Genomic DNA, 19164 nt, shown 5'->3' with positions numbered 1-19164 from the left:
TGCCCATAGCACAGCATTTCACAGCAAACCGCTCTGAACAACTGTTTACATCGTGACTTGAATTCCAGATATGCAGAAATTTTGAAATGGATAAAGTTCCCCTTTAAGGACTGGATATCAGAAACATAAAGTAAGACTGACCTGCATGTCATGATAAGAATCACAAGCGTGCTTGTATATACACAGATTTTTCACGCTTGACTGCAGGTCAGACCACAGATTTATTCATGTCGCTGGTGTTAGTGTTCACAGCTTGTCTTATCAGTGGGCCCTAATTAAATATCTGAGCACCACATTTCTTCCAACCTTCCCTGGTTATCAAGCAGTCCTGCAGATGAAAATACAAACAAGTAAAACCTCCCAGTGTTTAAAAACAAACTACTTTATTTGATTCAAATTTTTTACAAAAGTCAACTAACATCACGTCCAAAACAAAAATACTTGGACAAAACAGACATACACAGGTCAAGCCTGGGCAAGCGAGTGCATTCGGTTGACATTTAGAAATGACTCCTCCTCTTCAGTACAGTATGCCCAGTCCCTCTCGTCTCCTGTTTTTAGTAATTCAGCAGTGCTGGTGTTTAGCTGGTCATCATGCGGGGTGCAATGCTCATAGACATCAGTTCCTGAAACAGAAGCTTGCAGGCGTACGGCAGCCGGACCAGAGAAATCTGAAAGACAATCGGGGACGAGAGTTATGCTTTCCCCACCTTACAGTGGCAAGACAATATGGTCAAATATGGTGATGCGAGACTTTTCTAATATACTTTGTGTGTATAAAGTACGTCTGTTGACTTTATACTTAAAAATATAAACACATACTTTTTGTTCATAAGCATAAATAAATAAATAAAATTAGTACTTCGTTGCAAAGCTGTTATTGCAGAGGTCACGACGAGCTGAACTACTGCCAGGCTATTTGTTTATTCTAAGCAGAATGCAGTGCTCAAAAAGAGTTCTGATGTTTATAAATGCTTACAGTGTGCAAATTATAGACATTAATGTCTATGCTTTTTTACAGCATTAAAAAGTAGGTCATGTAACCTTTGTTTATATATAATATGGTGTCAATGTTTTTCTTTTTTTCCTCCACATATCTCCATTTATGTTTATGAATTTATTGCCCATATTTATAAGTACACAGTCAAAACACATTGTGTGTACAGCTGTGTTTGTATGTAACAGTGAGGCCAATTATAAGAAAAATCTCCTACCTGAGTCTTGTTACGGCAGCCTCTGCACTCATAGGTGTGCGTGCGAGTATTAGCGATGGCCATGAGGCCGCACAGGTTGCACACGTGCACCTGGTAGGGGTCAGAGGCCTCGAACAGACGCTCCCTCAGGAACTGTGCGGCTCCATGAGCAATCTGGCAATCTCGCTCCATCTCTCCGAAACGCAGACCTCCATCGCTGTAAATCAAATAAATATAAACATAAGCAAGGACAAGCAAATGCAAGCAATATAGAAGTTGAAATCAGCACACGAGAGTCATTTGCTGATATGATCACAGGAGAACTTGCTTCGCTTCTATAGCCTTTTTTTTTTTTTAAATAATGGCCATGCTTATTGTACTCTGTGGTATTTTACAAAGCAAGATTTCTCAGTATGGTGGATAACTTAAGCCTAAATTGAGAGACAGTCCAGACATCTTCCGTTGGAACTTTACAAGTTATCGGTCTGAACTGAAAAATCAAACTCTACATACACAGAAAATAAGTGGTCATGTGATCATGTGATGACATGAAAATTCATCAGTAGTGATGAAGGCTACAGTGTCAGAAACCAATCTCTTCCAGCAGCTGAAATCATTTCTAGGAGAAAATTTTTGTGATTTTAATGTGAAATTCTGGTGCACTCTCGAAACTAAAATACAGGGATGATGGCTATGGAATTAAATTAATCGAGTTCAATTATGTGCAAATAGAAATAGAGCCCAAATATTCAAACATTTTCTGTGTATTTTATTTGTTAAAAACTGTTGCTTACCAGAAAGGTCAAAAGATTGCTAACTCAGTGTGTACAGAATTTGGTTGACGTCTTGAGACTCCATTTATTTATTTTTTGTTTTAAACAACAGCCATTTGCAAATCTCTGCCTGCTTCAGGTAAGCAGTACTTGGACCCCCAACGATCGCCATTTGGGACATTTTTGTTCTCCAAGCAGTTGAGCGTTCACAGCAATCAGTATGTTTTACATGTATTTCAGATGCAAATGAATAGAAACTTGTTGCCTTGGTTGTAAACAATAACCTTTTTTGCCCACCATTTAAAAGCTACTGAAGGAAGAAATCAAACATGTGAAACTAAAACCAACTTCAGTTTCACAAAATGTGGTTCTTTTAAAATTTCGGTGACATTATCTAAGACTTGACTGGCATATATAACAGAAAACTGAATGATGGTTGGCCAAATAATGACTGTGATGATCTACTGGATCCACTGGAGATACCAAACTCACAGCCCACCTACCTACTTGAGATTCTCCTCCAAGAGTGACAATAGACTGGCCAGTCACTCTACTAACAGTAGAGTTTACTAGCAAAGATGAACAGGACCAGATTTGCATTTGAGGTTCAGATTTCAGCATCTCTGCCCTACATCTGTACAGCTCTTATAGAACCGTCCAATAGAGTTTGCTTAGGGTGGTGACCTGCAGAAGTAATATTCTGATTAGCAGCGTATCTCACCGTGATCTGCCCTCCATAGGCTGCCTATTGAGGATCTGGACGGGGCCACGTGCTCGTGAGTGGATCTTATCGTCCACCATGTGCTTCAGGCGCTGGTAGTAAGTGGGCCCTATGAAGATCTGAGAGGTCAGTTTGCGACCCGTGAACCCATTGTACAACACCTAGAGGAGCAGAGAGAAAGCAGTGTGACAATCAATCAATCAATCAATCAATCTACTACAATGGTAACTGCTGTACTGTGTGTGTAAGAATCAGTGGCATAGCCATAATTTCACTTTAGCATGGCCTGGTTACAGATTAAGTGGGGGGCAGGTGGCTAGCATTAACGCCCAGAGACATTGATATAGTGAGGATGACAACCACCAGCTAACTTACTTTATTGTTATTAAATCATTAGAAAATAGACCACCCCCCATACTATATACTCAATACATGAATGCTTACCTTGTATTTAACTAGCTAAAATTAGTTACTATATCAAGTCAGAGAAAACAACAGCAAAAAGACACAGGGCTAATATATTTACATCAGTTTCACTGCACTGAACTTTTCCTTTACTATATTCAAGCATTACAACTCATTAGCTAAGTAACAACGATAAATAGGGAACAGGATGGAAATGTTTTTGAGGCTGGTATTGATGTAAAATTTTGTTTTACATCATTTCATGTAAAGTATTTATCCAAGTTGAATAAAACCAGTTTGATTTCTTGTTATGAAGTATTTTTGGTATAATTTATGAAGTTTTTTAGGTCAAACTGACATTTTTACACAGTTGCCCAGAGGAACTACCACTGCTCAGCTACGTTCTCAATGTTGTGTCTTTTTTTGCTGGACTGAAAGCAGCATGCAAGCATGCAAACATGCAAACATTGCCATAGCGATAGGGTAGGCCAAATATTTCAGATCATCCAAGGAGAGATTTGTCAATATAATGCATACAATTAACAATTTAAGCATACTAGAACAAAAGAAGCACCTTTGTCATGTCAATCTTGCATTTTCATTGGCATCTTATTCTCCCCTGCCCGTCTCATGTGTGTGAGAAAGACCCCCTCACCTCATTTCCTCTCAGGTGGTAACCATACTCGGATAGCAAGTTGGAGACTTTCTGCACATTCACAGCATCATTGAAAGGTGTGGCATCACCGATCTCCCCTTTGTTTGCAGACACCTGGTAAAAGCCAGAAATGCACAGGAAAAATTTTACAAAATTAGGAAATGAGCATTTTGACCATTTTCACTATCAAATATCTTCTTTTTAAACAAGACTCAGATATCCTAACAAGAACTTTAACTATGGATTATTTTTTTAAAAAAATTCAGTTTACAATGTATTTATTGCATATGGCAAACATAAAATGTTAAACAGTTCACACTGTACAAATCTGACCCATTTGAGAGGCAGACAGAGAGACAGACAGACAGAGAGGCAGAGAGACAGAGAGGCAGAGGGACAGAGAGGCAGAGGGACAGAGAGGCAGAGAGACAGACAGAGAGGCAGACAGAGAGGCAGACAGACAGACAGAGAGACAGACAGAGAGACAGACAGAGAGACAGACAGACAGACAGAGAGACAGACAGACAGAGAGACAGACAGACAGAGAGACAGACAGAGAGACAGACAGAGAGACAGACAGAGAGACAGACAGAGAGACAGACAGACTGCAGTCCCGCATTTAAAAAAACAATCCCCAAATTTCAGCTTGTAGGGGGACAATTTTTTTTTTGCATTGTCACTACCAAAGCAGTTCCAAGATGAGTTTCATCATTCATAAATTCATATTAACAACACTCATTTCCATCAAAAAACAAATAAATATATCAATAAATAATTTAATCATTGAGAATTTCTATACCTTTCCCTGCAGACACTCGATCAAGTGACCGACTGTCATTCTGGAGGGGATGGCGTGGGGGTTGATGATGATATCAGGGGTGATTCCCTCACACGTGAAAGGCATGTCCTGCAGAGAAAGATCCAGTTTATAAAGACAAGAACCGCTCCAGAAATCTGTACTGTATTTGAAACTGCACTAATAGATGCCTTCCAACAAAAACAGTGCAGCATAAATATACCCAACACTAAGGACATTTCCCTGACTCTCTGTAAACTATGAGCTAATCCTGCTGTCTGTGTCGCTGTGTGGCCCATAACTAACGATAATAAGTTACTGGCAATACAGTTTTATCGTTAGTGTTGTTTATAATAGATCTGGCATGCAAGTCCAGCTGTTGTTGGAGAGACTAGCGTGTATTTATTAAATACATCCTGGGAAAGAAACCACATACATATGTCAGTCTAAACAAAGCAACATCAGACAGTGGCCTGACCACAGATGTCCAAACAAAAAGGATAAGACCTCAGGACAGCTAATTTAGAGACTAAATCTCTATAATCTCTCTAAAGTATTCGTTCAATCCCTAAAATAAAGTTTTGAGAATTTCACATTTAGAGGCCAAACAAGCATGTAAGAATCAGGAGCCTAGTAGGGCCATACAACACACTGTTATGTCATCATGACATCAGTCTTTGCAATACGAATATTACAGGTATCTGCAATATGCAAAGGAGCCTCTAACCAATCGGAGTGTTTTAACTTATCCTGTGAGCATCCTGACCAACACCAGGTGTTCCTTGTGTGTTGGGATGAATGAACATATTCACATGCTTTAACTAACCTGAATAATATTGGTTTAAATTACTGCAGGCCAATTCTATAATAAATTCAATATGGTATTTTGTCCATATTCTACAGGTCTAACCAAAATGCCTCTTTTCCGCTGCTAGACGGAATTATCTTGAGGAAAATCATCATCTGAAAATACTTGGATTAACTTGACATTTCGTTTCTTTTCCAATTATAAGATTTACTGCATGCATGACTAAAAAGTTAGATAAAGCAAACGTTCCATCCTAAAAGTCAGTGTACATGCTTAAATCAGATTAAAACACTTGTAATAAAGATTTTCAAACACAATCTAAATGAGTGGCACTGAAGTGCAGTAGGCCTGGTGTCTTTACCTCCTGCCTGTACTGAATTCCACAGGTACCCTTCTGTCCATGTCGACTGGCAAATTTGTCCCCAATCTGAGGGATCCTGACTGAGCGAACCTGGAGAACAGGGAAAAAAAAACCCCAAAAAAAACCCACAGATAGACAAGTTATTACAGCTCAACAGGCATGACTTTAACTCAAATGTATAATGACTAAACAAGCATCTGCTTTCATTTAGTTTGATAAATCTGTCAACATCTTCAACTTAGCACATCGTAGAGGTAGGATTTACTACAGAAACAAAACTTAAGACCTCTTATTTGGAAAAAGAAAAATAAATAAATAAAACGACCCAGCCATTAGTGTCACTGCAACACCCCTAAATAAATAGAGCAACTTGCTAGATGCCCCAGGGTTTGATTTTTTAAATTTACAGTTAATTCAAAATAAAATTTGAATTTAAACTTCCAAATTCGCACATCATCAGGTGTGTCACCGACATCTGGAATTAAATATTCAAAGAATCAATATTTGTAAACTAATATTCCCAGGGATATGCAAACCTCAGAATTCCATTGTATACTTAGAATGTGAGGAACTTGCATCAAGAGTGTATTATAAAAAATATATATATATTTATAATAATAAATGTTATAATAATAATTCTCCTGTCATTATTACATAATCGACTGATAGTATTCATTTGAACTGGCAGCAATTATTTAAGCTGAACAAAGATTTTCTTTGTTATCTTTACATGTCATACGTTGACAGCGCAACAAACAGTGTGTGAGTTGCGTTTATCATTTAGTGAAGTGGTGAGCAACATTTGTTTTTCCTGAGTTTTGAGCTACACCAACTAAATATTGACAGCAAGGATGTAAAATCAGTCAGTCAATTTGACCACTGGAGACTTGTACTTTAACAATAAAACAAAGCAATAAAATTATTTTTCAAAAATAAAGCTGTTAATGACAGTTATTTAGATTGTGACAGTGGATTTGGAGCCCAACGCACCCGGATCTTGCAGAACTTGTAGCCCTCCTGGTTGAGGGTGACCATGACTTGGTCGACGATGCCAGTCTCGCTGGTACGGAGGAAAGTGCTGCAGTCCCTCTTGGTGTAGCGCCGGTTCGTACTGTCCAGCTCATCATCGTTCTCAGGAAGAGTGACTGTTTTACCAATGATTACATCCTCACCGGACACACGCACACCTGGGGCGATTAGCCCATCATCGTCCAGCTTATCATAAATAGCATGCCGCATGCCTGGAGTGAAAGTGCAAGAGAAGAAAAAAAATAATTAAAATGAGTTAAAAGCCCTTTTCACACAAAGTGGGTGACCCTGATTTTAAAAACACTAATAAAAATATCTTAATACAAGATGTTACAGAAAGACTATTTTGGCCCTGCCAGACATTTCTCAAATTAATTTAAATCAATTCAGTAGTATGTGTGTCAGACTGGTGTTTGATTGCCCCTCTGGGCGAGGGCACTACATTATAGTAATGAGCGTCCTTGGGCAAGACTCCCAACATGCCCAACAGATGCCCACATCTGTAACATGGTCAATTTAAAGGTCTTTATGGTCAAGAGCATCTGCCAAACGTCAGAAATGCAATCCACGTCCACTTACCATTTTTCTAAAAGGTAGCAACATTCATTAAAGTTTAGCTCCGCCCACACTCGGGGTGATCATGTCATTACTGAAAATTTTGCGTCCTGTAGAATCTAAAATTTTGATTTTAGATGGGGGAGAATGTGGGGACTTGGATTCTAAATCTAAACTAAACTAGAATTTAAACAGATTACTTCTTGTTTCTTTTGAATTAATGACATTCAAACAAACGGTGCAAGATCTCAACAAGTAATGCTGGGTCCCATTTAAATCCCACAAAAATTCTCAGATTCTATAATACATGCACTTCTTAAAATGTTTCATGTTAATTCTTAGCCATATTCTAAAGGATTTTTCCAAAAGATTCCCCCAATAGCTGGCTTAAAAACATTTCATAACCATGCATTACATTTTTTTTTTCTTCAACAACAACCAACAACAACAGACTTCAATGAACTACTTTGCAAAATCCTGTCTGTAAAGCATGTCATAACAATGAAACATTTCAATTCCAACAAATAATGTCTCAGATAATGTTTCATTTAGTTACCCTGTAGTGTCTTGTCTTACAGGTTTGATAAAATCTAAAGCATAAGAATCTGGTGTTTCAGGACTGAGTAACATCTCTGTGAGTAACTAATACTGTCCCTATATTAATCAATAACGGTCAGGTCAATCTGGTATACTATGTGAGGTACATGCACTGTACATGCAGCTGTAAAACATGCTAGAACAGATAAAAAATATATATCAAATACAGTTTCTTTGTCAGATGGCTGATATGTCTACTGATATATAGACTATAATTCAGTTGCTGTCACAGCTTTCCTAACAGTGTTCCTAACTAACTATACATAGCTTTCAAGTTTTGCATCCAAGAATTTTTATTGTTTTGGAGAAATAATTTCTAACTTAATGGGCACCTCACCTTGACACTCGTCACGCTTGGGTTTCTCAAAGATCTCCTCCTGGTCAAAGCCTTTCTTCGACTCCTGCTCTTTATAGGAGCGGTAGAACACAGACCTGAAACCCGTTCGGACAGTCAGTCTTTCATGAGGCTTTATATATAATAAAAAACCTTCACAATCCATTTAACCAAGAGAGGCAGGGCTACCTGAAGAAGCCTCGGTCCACAGCGGAGCGGTTCATGATGACAGAGTCCTCCTGGTTGTATCCAGTATATGATGCAATAGCCACAATGGAATTGATCCCTATGAAAGGGGGAAAAAAGGAAAGGGGTATTTTATCCTGCAGATAAGCTGTTTATTCGATGCATATACATTTCTTGCCTGATAACAGGGTTTTTTAAGTGGGATGTTTAATGATTAGATTATAGTGTCACCTGCTGGCAGCTCTCGGAAGCGCAGGTACTCCATGGAGCGAGTGGTGACCAGAGGCTTTTGGGGGTAGTACAGCACATGGGCCAAAGTGTCCATGCGAACATGAAAGTTAGTGATGTAGACTCCCATAGCCTGCTTCCCCATAGCAGACTGGTAAGTGTTCCTGGGAGACTGGGCACAGGAAACAACATGGTTATACATCTCCTAGGTGTAGTAAATGCTGAAACAAGGGCCTGATGGACCTACTTTGGCACTATTTGGTGCTCTTCTTTGCAAGTATTATAGGTGCTGCAGTTTTGAAAGGTATTAGGTTATGTTAGGGTCTGTTAGGTTCTGTATGCTAATGCCCTACCCCCAATGCACATTTACTACAAAGCCAAACTGTATCTTTGTCAGATATTTATCATGTAGGATGACTATGCATGAACCTAAAAATAAATAGAAACAGTGCCCAATTTTGTTTTTATAGCACAAAAAAGGCCCCTTGGATGAACATTGCATCAACCAGTCATCGCAAAATTACTGAATGTATACTTTATACATCAAAGGATTTCTATTTTTCATTGCATTTTTCAGACTGTGGTATTTTACTAAGTGTGACAAATGACTGTAAAACAAACATGAAATTTCTTATTAATTAAATAGCTATTGTGATTGTGTGTTATGTATTGCTATATAAACTCCGGTATTATCATTATTATTACTCATTAGGCAACAATATTAGTAACAATTTGAAGAAAAAAAAAAAACAATAACGGCACTCACCTTTAATTAAGCATAAGTGAATATTGTACGACAGAACATCAACTTGGCTGAGCTGAAAACTTATACAACTGCGTAGATCATTACTATTCAACTACTGACAACAAACGTTTTCAGGGCAGTCAATCCAAGGAACACATGTCCAAATTAAATTTGAGTTAAGTAAACCACAGGAACTTAATAAATGTTTTAAGGTTAGATTTGGCCTCATCATTTGATCAAGAGGGTAAATAAAAGGGTTGCTCTATGTATATGTTTGTAACAAAGAAATTAGTAGGGGTATTCATGTACCTGATTGTGATCAGGGAAAGGAATAATGGAAGCACACACTCCCAGGATCATGGAGGGATGGATCTCGCAGTGAGTGTAGGTGGAGCAGTAGGCCACACCCTTCTCCTGTAGGTCATCTGGAGTCATAGCCAGCATTACAGTTTCTTCCTCCAGCGTATCGATATATTCCACCACCCCACTCGCTACCAGGTCCTGCCAACTACACACACACACACACACACACACACACACACACACACACACACACAAATAAGAAAGGGTTTGGGAGTAGCTTAAATAAAACTATTATGCTGTTTCTTAAATTCTACACATACTGAACTGCTACCTACACAACATGTATGACAAAGAGGACTAGATCCACTGGGACTCCCAACTGTCTGCTCAACATAGCCACAGTATATGGTAATAAGTAAACTGTTACCCTACTGGCAAAAAAAAACAAAAACTAACAACTTAAATTAACTGACAATATATACATAGCAAACAAAACATGGACTATGCAAGCAAAAACAATAAAGCCAAGATTTTTGAATGAGAGCCATGAGACAGCATTGAGCTGGTGTGTGTACCTGTAGTTGTTGTACTCTCTTTCTTTGAGCTGGTCAATGTGGCGCCTCTTTAGCAGAAGCTTTTGTTTCTCAACGATGAGCAGCGGCCGGCAGATCCGTCCAGCATCTGTATAAATTCGGATCTCTCGCTCTCGGATGTCCCGGATCATTGACACCTATGCAGAAACAAAGTGTGGTCTGCCTTTAGGTGGCTGCTCATTCAGAAACAACACACCATTTACATTTAGGCCAAGACTTGTTCTTCTGAGACACATCAGCCAAAAACGGCTGAAAAGGTACACTGGGCCATTAATCCATTAATAGATTTATTTTTAACAAATATTGCAGTTGCATTACTAAAAAAAAAAATATTGTTGTGTGCTAGTTTCCTCAAGCAAGACCTAGTGCAGTCTCCTGAAGTTCAGTCCTGCCTTAAAATACCCAAGTTAAAATTTCTCTCACCTCAGACACAATGATGTCCATCTGTCTCCTCAGCTTTCTCAGCGTGTTCATCAACTGTTCAGGATCTTTGTGGATGCCCACCCAGCAGCCATTCACAAAGATCTTAGTAGCACTACACAATTACAAAGAAAACCACAGTCAGGTTATTAAACACTTCGCCTAAGAGCACACTGACAAAGCTTTCAGAGTGCCTGGACAAAAGCCTTAACCTGTTAGTTAAGTTAGTTACTCATTGTACTTAATATACTTATAGAAAACTAATTACAAAGTAATAACCACAGCTGCATGTTGACTAAGACTACCAACATTTTAACTACCAGGTTCAGACAAAGGCTAACCCTAACATTAATTACACTAAAAAAAGCCCTCCTTTTTGCTCCCTGCCACTAATGAAGTGCTGCCCCTTAGTGGACAATGTATGCACTGACTCGGCAATGGCGGCAGGTGAGATCTCCTCCAGGTTCTCCATGCTCCACTCCTCCAAGAACTCCAAGATGGGGGAGGGCTGGGACCCCACAGAGATGTACGCCATCAGCGCCAAGTTTTTCACCAAGCCTACAGCATGACCCTGCAAGCAAAACACAAATGCAGAGTTTAATTTTCAAAAAGAAACAAAACCTACTGAAATTTTCACTCTAGTCAGAACTGCTTTAAAGAGGCAGGAATGTAAAAGGATACACCGTCCAAAAATGCTAATACTGGTATTAATGAACTTCCGCTATTACGGGATCACTATGGCTAAAGTCTCATAAGCAGGTCTGGGGTATGTCTCAATACCCAGTGAACTGTCCATAGACAACTGTCTAGGCAGAGTAATCGCACCAGTAATTTTCACTCCCTGCAGGCTTAACCTGCCCAGCCAACATTATAACCTTAGTCATTTAAGTAATCAGGGCAATAAAGCAATAAAGTATCAGGGCATTTAAATCCATAAGATGAGGCAACAACACTAGCAAGTATGCTAAGAATACTGTTGATGTACAATAGAGCTTGCATGGACAAGTCACCTCCATAGGCAATCAGTTTTTTATTTTAGTAGTATTGAAATACTGCATGAGCTGAAACTAATTGTACCGCAAGCTGCATCAGACTACAATAAAGTAAGCCAGACCTGGTGGGTGCCGTCAAACACAGTCTCTGATAGGAAAGGGCAATTTGTTTACCATTGTGTGTGTGTGTGTGTGTGTGTGTGTGTGTGTGTGTGTATGTATATATGTATATATATATATATATATATATATATATATATATATATATATATATATATATATATATATATATATATATATATATATATATATAACAACAACAACAACAACAACAACAACAACGAGTACCACAATCTCTCATTTACTTGCTATTTATAGCTGTAAACAAAGCTAAAGTTCAGGAATAACTTCCTAAAATGGGATATCATGAACATTTCCTCTTTCAGGCCTACAACTTGCTCTTAATTGGTGAGTATAGATGCAATTGCTTGCTACTAGCATATCTACAGCTACTAGCATTTAGCATGATAAACATTCGTCTGTCCCTTATCAAACTGATAACCCTAGTATACAGAAGCACAGACACCAAGAGACAGTTTAAATTCTCAGTGAGAGGAGAGGTTCTGAGAGCTGCAGTAGTTTTAGAGTGCAATTGCATCAGACAGCGCCTGAGGCCAAAAATTAAACCAACAAAACTTTTCAGAAATGCACATCTCAAACCACAGCATCTGCCACCCCAATCCCCATTAGCAAGTAACCATATCAAAAGTACTTTTATGTTGTAAGGATGACTAGTTCACTACTTTGCAAAAGACTAATTGACTAGCTATCCTTAAAGTACAGCAATTACAATAATGAAAAAAATAAGTCTGTATGCATTTATGAGAAAAACGGACGCAAACTGCGATCATCTGGTTTAATATCTTGCAAATCAAGAAACTTCACCATATCCACCTTCAGCAATGAAAACTTCAGGCTTTTTGTCACACTGTACTGTGGGACTGCCGTATACAGCATTTTTAAGGTACCCAAGAATTGAGACAGTTTTTATCTCAGGAATGATCATTTGTTGGTTTAAGATACTGCCTACATAGGGACAGCCTCAGTGTGAAGCAAATTCTTAAATGCAGGCAATTAGTGATACCTCAGGGGTCTCAGCAGGGCACACCATGCCCCACAGTGTGTTGTGGAGCTGCCTGGGCTTGGCCAGCTTGCCATCTCTACCAATGGGGGAGTTTACACGCCGGAGATGTGACAATGTGGAGGCAAATGTCAGCCTGTTCAACACCTGCAGAGGATGAAGTTATTGAAGTTACATAAAACGAACAATGATTGACAGGAAAAAAATTAAATAAATAAAAAGGTAAAATACAATGTACAAGAAATGCACAAATTCACTCTAACTTTGTTCCTACCATCACCTGAGCCAGGAATTTTTTAAAAAAATTATTAATAATAATAATAATAATAATAATAATAATAATGAGTCCAAATCTCAAAACCATCGGTACAGATGAAAGAGAGCGAGAGCGTAGCACATGGTACCTGAGACACTCCAGCTCTGGCCTGGTGGGCCTTCTTTACATCACCCCAGTTGCCTGTGGCCAAAGAATACTTCAGCCCATCCGAGATGATCCGGGTTTTAATGGCCAGCTCTAGGTTAAAGTCCTTCCCTCTGTCAATAAATTTCTGTGCATAGATCCTTATCTCCTTCAACAGATTCTTGAACATTCTGCAAGAAAATATGCAAGTTTAAACAAAGCAGCAGAGAAGGGTTTGTTGAAGTCACAAAACGAGTGAAAATGCCCTGCAATGTTTCATATTAGAAGTTATGAATAATTCAGAAAGCATGCATTAGACAAATGCACTCTACTCACCCTCGGAAAAGGAAGGCCAGTAGAGGCCCCGCCAGGTCCAACCTTTTGTTGCCATAGTGATCTCTGTCATCCAGCTCTCTTCTGCCCAGAGCTGCGAGCAGGAGCCTATGCACCATATAACTATGAAAGAAAGAAAAAAGAAGAAAGGGAATAAAAGAACTGTACATAAATAGACTTCATTTGCTAGATCCAAATAAGAAAAAGGAAAAAGGTTTAAATGTATGGACTTCTATTGGTACAACAACAACAAATATTTCTCTTTTTTGTTCATTGTATGAAACTAATAAAGTGCATGCCTAAAATGGCTAAATTCGCTGATTGGCCATCTTGCGTCCTAGTTATGTTAACTTAGCAGTGAACGCCATCAAGTGAATAATAGACTACACTGTAGAGTTAAGCAAAGCTACAATTTTCTCATAAGAATTAAAACACTCATTATGCTAACATACATGCTAAAGATAGCTACATAGCTAACAATGAAACAAATATTACCTATGCTGCCCTCTAAATGGACAGTATTCACAAAACCCAGAAGAAGCACCCCTGACCATATAAAGTGAATGACAAGTCAAACCAAAATCCTAAGTAAAACAGATATTCTGCACAAAACAGACACCAGACAATTTTTAACACATCAGGTAAAGAAAAAAAATAAAGTATTGAGGTAGGTGGCTACACTGCTAACTTAAGCTTATGGACCACCTTATTTGATCATTCATTTCTACTGTACAAATAATTTGTTCTCCATTACGATGAGATAGACAGTTAACAACTTCTGCATTCAAGAGTTAGTGGGAGGAGGGGGGACCTTCAAACTTCCAACCCCAAGGCTCCCCCCACCCATCAGAAGAGGGTTTTTCTAATTTGTATGAAAATACTTATGAAAAAAGTTCACTCTAGTAACAGATGGTTCTTTTTTCTCCCACCTGGACCAGAGTGTCTCTTTACAATTTCAGATTTTCAGTAAAACACTAATGTGCCAAACATGAAAAGCAGTTAAATTTAGGACATTCAGAACAACAGTGCATCCAGCTGCAGAACTCACCCTAAAAAGTAGGCCTTCTTGGTCTCACAGAAGTCAGAGACACCCACATGGGGCAGAACTTCCTTCTGCAGCACCTCTTTGGCATATTTAATTCTTCTCTCCTTGGTGACACCAGGCTTGGCTCCTCTTGAGCCGATGAAATTCAGAGCTACATTCTGCTCCTGGATCACAAAAGCCTCGTCCAGAGATGGCTTTACCTAAGAGGATAGACAGAAGGAGATTACATGAAAACAAGTATGCTCAACTCCAAAAAGAAGAGACTCAGTGAGACTCTGCAAAATCCACAGTTGCTGTGATATGCACCAAAGGACTAGGCAAGTTCAGAATCTCAAAATTAGTTTGTGCGGCATAGTAATGTTCTTTGGTTGTTGCTGTGAGAAACATTGGCCTGGTCATCTGATATGCTACAAGGAATCCTGCACAAATGTACAATGCTGATAAAGGCAACACTACCATCTCCATCATCTCTGGGTCATCAAAGTCATAAATGATGTGCTCCAGGATGTCCCTGTCAGACACAAATCCCAGGGCACGGAACACGATGATGATTGGCACTTCTTGTCTGATGTAAGGAAGAGTGGAGACAATTCTCTGACCAATGGCGCTCTTCTTCACCCCCTGGAGGGATTAAAAAAAAAAAAAAAAAGTGAAAAACAGTCCAATGCGAACTGCAGTAGTACTAAAATAGAGCAGCAATAGAGAAGGAGAAGTTAAAGGAAGGGGGGAAAACAGAGGGGAAAGTTTTGTGTGAAATCCTGAAAGCATGTTATCTGACCTGTCCTCCTCTGGCCATCATGCTAACCCAAATGGAGCTGGTAGGCCTGGATGAATTCTCCAGACATGACCTGCACTCAGCTGTGTACGCATATTTGGAATCTTTTTTGGCAAACACATACACTGTGTTGGTGGCCATCTTCTCCTGAGCAATGAGAACCTGCAAGCAAGTTAAGTCATACATTAAAGCAGCGAAATGATTTTCATGATCATCAAAAAACAATATTTTACAAAAGCCACATCAACATCTGGAAATTACTACTTAAATGATTGCTTTTTCCCAGGAAAACCCTGACCTTCTCAGAACCGTTGATGATAAAGTAGCCTCCTGGATCCAGAGGACACTCATTCAGCTCACACAGATCACGATCTGTCAGTCCGCTGAGCAGACAGTAGGTGGAACGAAGCATGATGGGAATCTTGCCAATGAAGGTTTTCTGGTGCTGCGTCTGAAGCTGCTCCTCTCCTTCCTTTATGATGGTTTTCGTGATGTCAACATACAGAGGAGCCGAGTACCTAAATGAATACACATTTTTACATTAAATCTTATGTACTGTGCAGAAATCTTATCTCTGTTTCCAGCCTGACCTAATGTAATCAACAAGATTTGCTTAATCAGATATGGAAATCTCTTCTCCAATAATAAACCCTTTGGAACCAACATATGACTGAAAGACTGGAGAAAAGAGGAGGTGAGACAGGCTCACATGCATCATAGCTGCACTCACGTGAGGTTTCTGAGTCGAGCCTCATTCGGCATCATAGGTGAGGGGGCTCCATCCCTTTCCCAGTGTGTAGGCTTGGACAGGTAGATCTGCTCAAACTTTAGCAGATACCGGGGCTGCAAAGTAAGGCCGCAAAATTTGAAAACCAGTGAACTTAATAGTCAGGGTACAATATCAATCTCCCCAGAAATATGTCATTTCCTACAGAAAACATGCAAGTGTGCTGAAGCTTACCGGTTCCTCCACCTCTCCAGAGGTGTGCTGAGCCTCAGCCTGTAGGTCTATAGGTGGAGCGTCCTCAACGATCCTCTGAACAGACATCTGTATGAACTCATCAAAGGAGTCCAGCTGCTGGCGCACCAAGCCCTTCTCATCAAAGTAGGAACTGGAAGGGAAAGCATATTGTAAACAACATCAATCAAAACGACACACTGCCCTGGGCTTGACCAGTAGGTTTTTCACCTGATGGTCTAAAATTATTGCTTCGTTTTTTTTAAAGAACATTGATCTAATTGACATCCCACATTGTTCCACTGCTTCCTCCACTTCTATAGTACCTGATAACAATCCAGCAGGCTTCCTGCCACAGATCAGGGGTGATCTCATCATCATCTTCATCATACTGGATATCTGGAGAAAGAGAGGAAAGATTTAATGTTTGGTCTAAACCTGAGTACAATAAAGAGGAAATAATTATAAAAGACCACTTCCCATTTAAAAGTCAATTTCATGTCCTTAATGGAGTGATACATCAGCAAGACAATGACGTGACGTGTCAATGACGTGACTCCTCAATTTTCTGTCCAACAGCATTTTTTTCAATTTAAAAAAAAGGTCTAAACGCATAAAAGGTACTATACATGTGAAGTACTTCTCCCACATATCTACTCACTTTAACTTTAAAAAAAAAATATTAGTTATTAGTTTTCCTGATACCTAAAGGGTCAAAATGTCATTTGGTGTGACCATCTGGCCATGACTGCTGTTTTGAAAACGTCTTTGAAATTACTCTAAATCTATTCATTTTTATTTTTTATCCCATCTGGCATGATTTCCAAAGTGTTTTGTCATCCTGTTCAAAACTGCAAAGCATTTCTAATTCCATTTCCATCATAACATACAAACGAACTTTGTCCGATGTCCATTTTATGAAATATCATGTGGTGTAACCATCAAGAACCGACTATTTTGAGACGTTTATGTTAAAAATCTCAAAACCAGGAGACTGCGACATATAGCAGTTTGCCAAGGACCTATGGAAGCTGCAAGCAGACTTTTAAGTCTCTCTGAAATTTGGGAAAAAAAAAAAAACTTTTTAGGATCAATAAAGATATTCATGTCATTTGGAGTGCCTCATCATGTGGTGCAATACATAAGAGCAATAGTTGTATTAAATTTAAAATACAATATCTCATTTTTATGGCCGAAATGTTAATTGCTGATGCAGTCCATTTCAGTTAACGGTGTTTTAAAAAAAAAACATTTTATAAGTTTTATGTGATTTGCAGGAAAAATAAGTCGGTGAAAGAAATTACAGAGCAAAAATGAGAACACTGTTTATAAAACTCAAAAGTAATGCAAACCCTTTGTTTATAAACATTTAATATTACAGTGAACTGGAAAAAAAAGTTATATGCATCAAGGAAATGAATAAATCTTGAGATAAATCAAGGTCGCACCAGATGACTATTATTTTAATATGAATTTATAGGTTCACAACATTCTCGGTGTCTGAACAACTGCAACTGAACACTTATTTTTTGTATTTTAAAACTGGCCTATTGAAAAATCCTCATGACCCACCTACAACCAGTTCTATAGGCTCCAATGTAAAAGCATACAACACCTACTGCTGGCACTTCAAATAACATTCGATCAGATGCTGAACAGCAAAAGAACCTAAAGTTTTGTACTGAAACTTCCACTAGTGCTGAATAATAAGGATTAACTTCTTAGATTCATTAAGTCTTCATAACTTGCTGTAATAAAGCTTTTTGCTTCGTGGGTCCCGCCAGTGCAGCTCCCATCCTTGCACACCTGGTAAAGATCCTGACTCTGAGATCACTGACTTTGGAATTTGTGGACTCCAATTCTACTGGACATATTAATAAAACCACAACAGAAAACCAACATTTAAGTATTACCAAAGCATCAAAACCTCCCTAAATTCTGTTTATTACACATCAGACACGCACTTAATAGGATGGGTCTTCAAGAGTTCTTTAGTAAAGGCAATATTTCTTACAAGCATGGGTTGTAAACAGAACTATGCTTAAATGGCTCTTTGCATGGTTCTTCAGCTTCAAGGAGAATGGTGTATGTGGCTCTGCATAGCACCAAAAAAGGGTTCTCCTACTGTTACGCTCTTAAAAGAGAAAGATTATTCAACGGTTCTTTAGTAAAGGCAATGAATTCATTTGGAACCATGAATTCTACGTGAAACAATTTCGTGCTTAAATGGTTCGTTGCATGGTGAAATGGGTCATCAGACTGTTGAGAAGGTGTTGGGTAACTTATGGTTCTATATGGAACCTTTTCTTATGAAAGGAAAACTCTGTACAGCACCAAAAAGGGTTCTAGCTAGAGTAACGATGTCATGCTTGTAAGCAAACACTATCCATGGTTCTAAACAGAACTGCCTTTTCTAAAGAACTCTTGAAAAACACTTAAACGTGTGAACCCATTTGTGTCTTAAACCCCAGAAAACGCAGTTAGAGGCGCGAATTAATGAAAAACGGCTCTGCTAAGCTAACAGGCTAACTAGCTAACCTAGCTAAGCTACGTTCTGTTTACGCCTCATTATGCTGCCTTACATTGCCTTACAAAGAAAAACCAGACTGCGGCTAATTTTATTGTGGCGCACATACCTTCATCTTGATCATACATCTTGTTTTTTTCTTATTTGTGTCCTTGTTTACGGTAAACAAGCAACAAGCCGTACCGGCCGAAACGCGCTTTATCCGTCCACTGAAGTACCGACTACGGTGGATGTCGTCACTGCCTGTCTTCGCAAAGGCGTCAGAGGTTCGTGTGTATTTTTTATACTCAG

General features: G+C 38.9%; 1 protein-coding gene across 1 annotated transcript; it reads right to left on the bottom strand.

The window, feature by feature from the left end:
* Nucleotides 1–361: 361 nt before the first annotated feature.
* Nucleotides 362–19116, bottom strand: polr2b (RNA polymerase II subunit B). The gene is made up of 25 exons (XM_017706266.2): nucleotides 18983–19116; nucleotides 16673–16745; nucleotides 16350–16500; nucleotides 16119–16231; nucleotides 15687–15906; nucleotides 15392–15550; nucleotides 15070–15234; nucleotides 14617–14813; nucleotides 13572–13691; nucleotides 13240–13426; nucleotides 12839–12982; nucleotides 11134–11273; nucleotides 10706–10817; nucleotides 10265–10419; nucleotides 9696–9894; nucleotides 8645–8813; nucleotides 8417–8513; nucleotides 8231–8325; nucleotides 6703–6953; nucleotides 5713–5802; nucleotides 4547–4654; nucleotides 3748–3861; nucleotides 2688–2848; nucleotides 1215–1410; nucleotides 362–671 (listed from the first exon to the last, which is right to left on the bottom strand). Exons 1-25 carry the CDS (start codon nucleotides 18999–19001, stop codon nucleotides 582–584), a joined length of 3525 nt encoding a protein of 1174 aa, XP_017561755.1. The 5' UTR covers nucleotides 19002–19116; the 3' UTR covers nucleotides 362–581.
* Nucleotides 19117–19164: the final 48 nt, after the last annotated feature.

This window comes from Pygocentrus nattereri, chromosome 14 (genome assembly GCF_015220715.1).
Source record: "Pygocentrus nattereri isolate fPygNat1 chromosome 14, fPygNat1.pri, whole genome shotgun sequence".
NCBI classification, from domain to species: Eukaryota; Metazoa; Chordata; class Actinopteri; order Characiformes; family Serrasalmidae; genus Pygocentrus; species Pygocentrus nattereri.
This window is presented reverse-complemented; position numbering and strand designations above follow the sequence as displayed.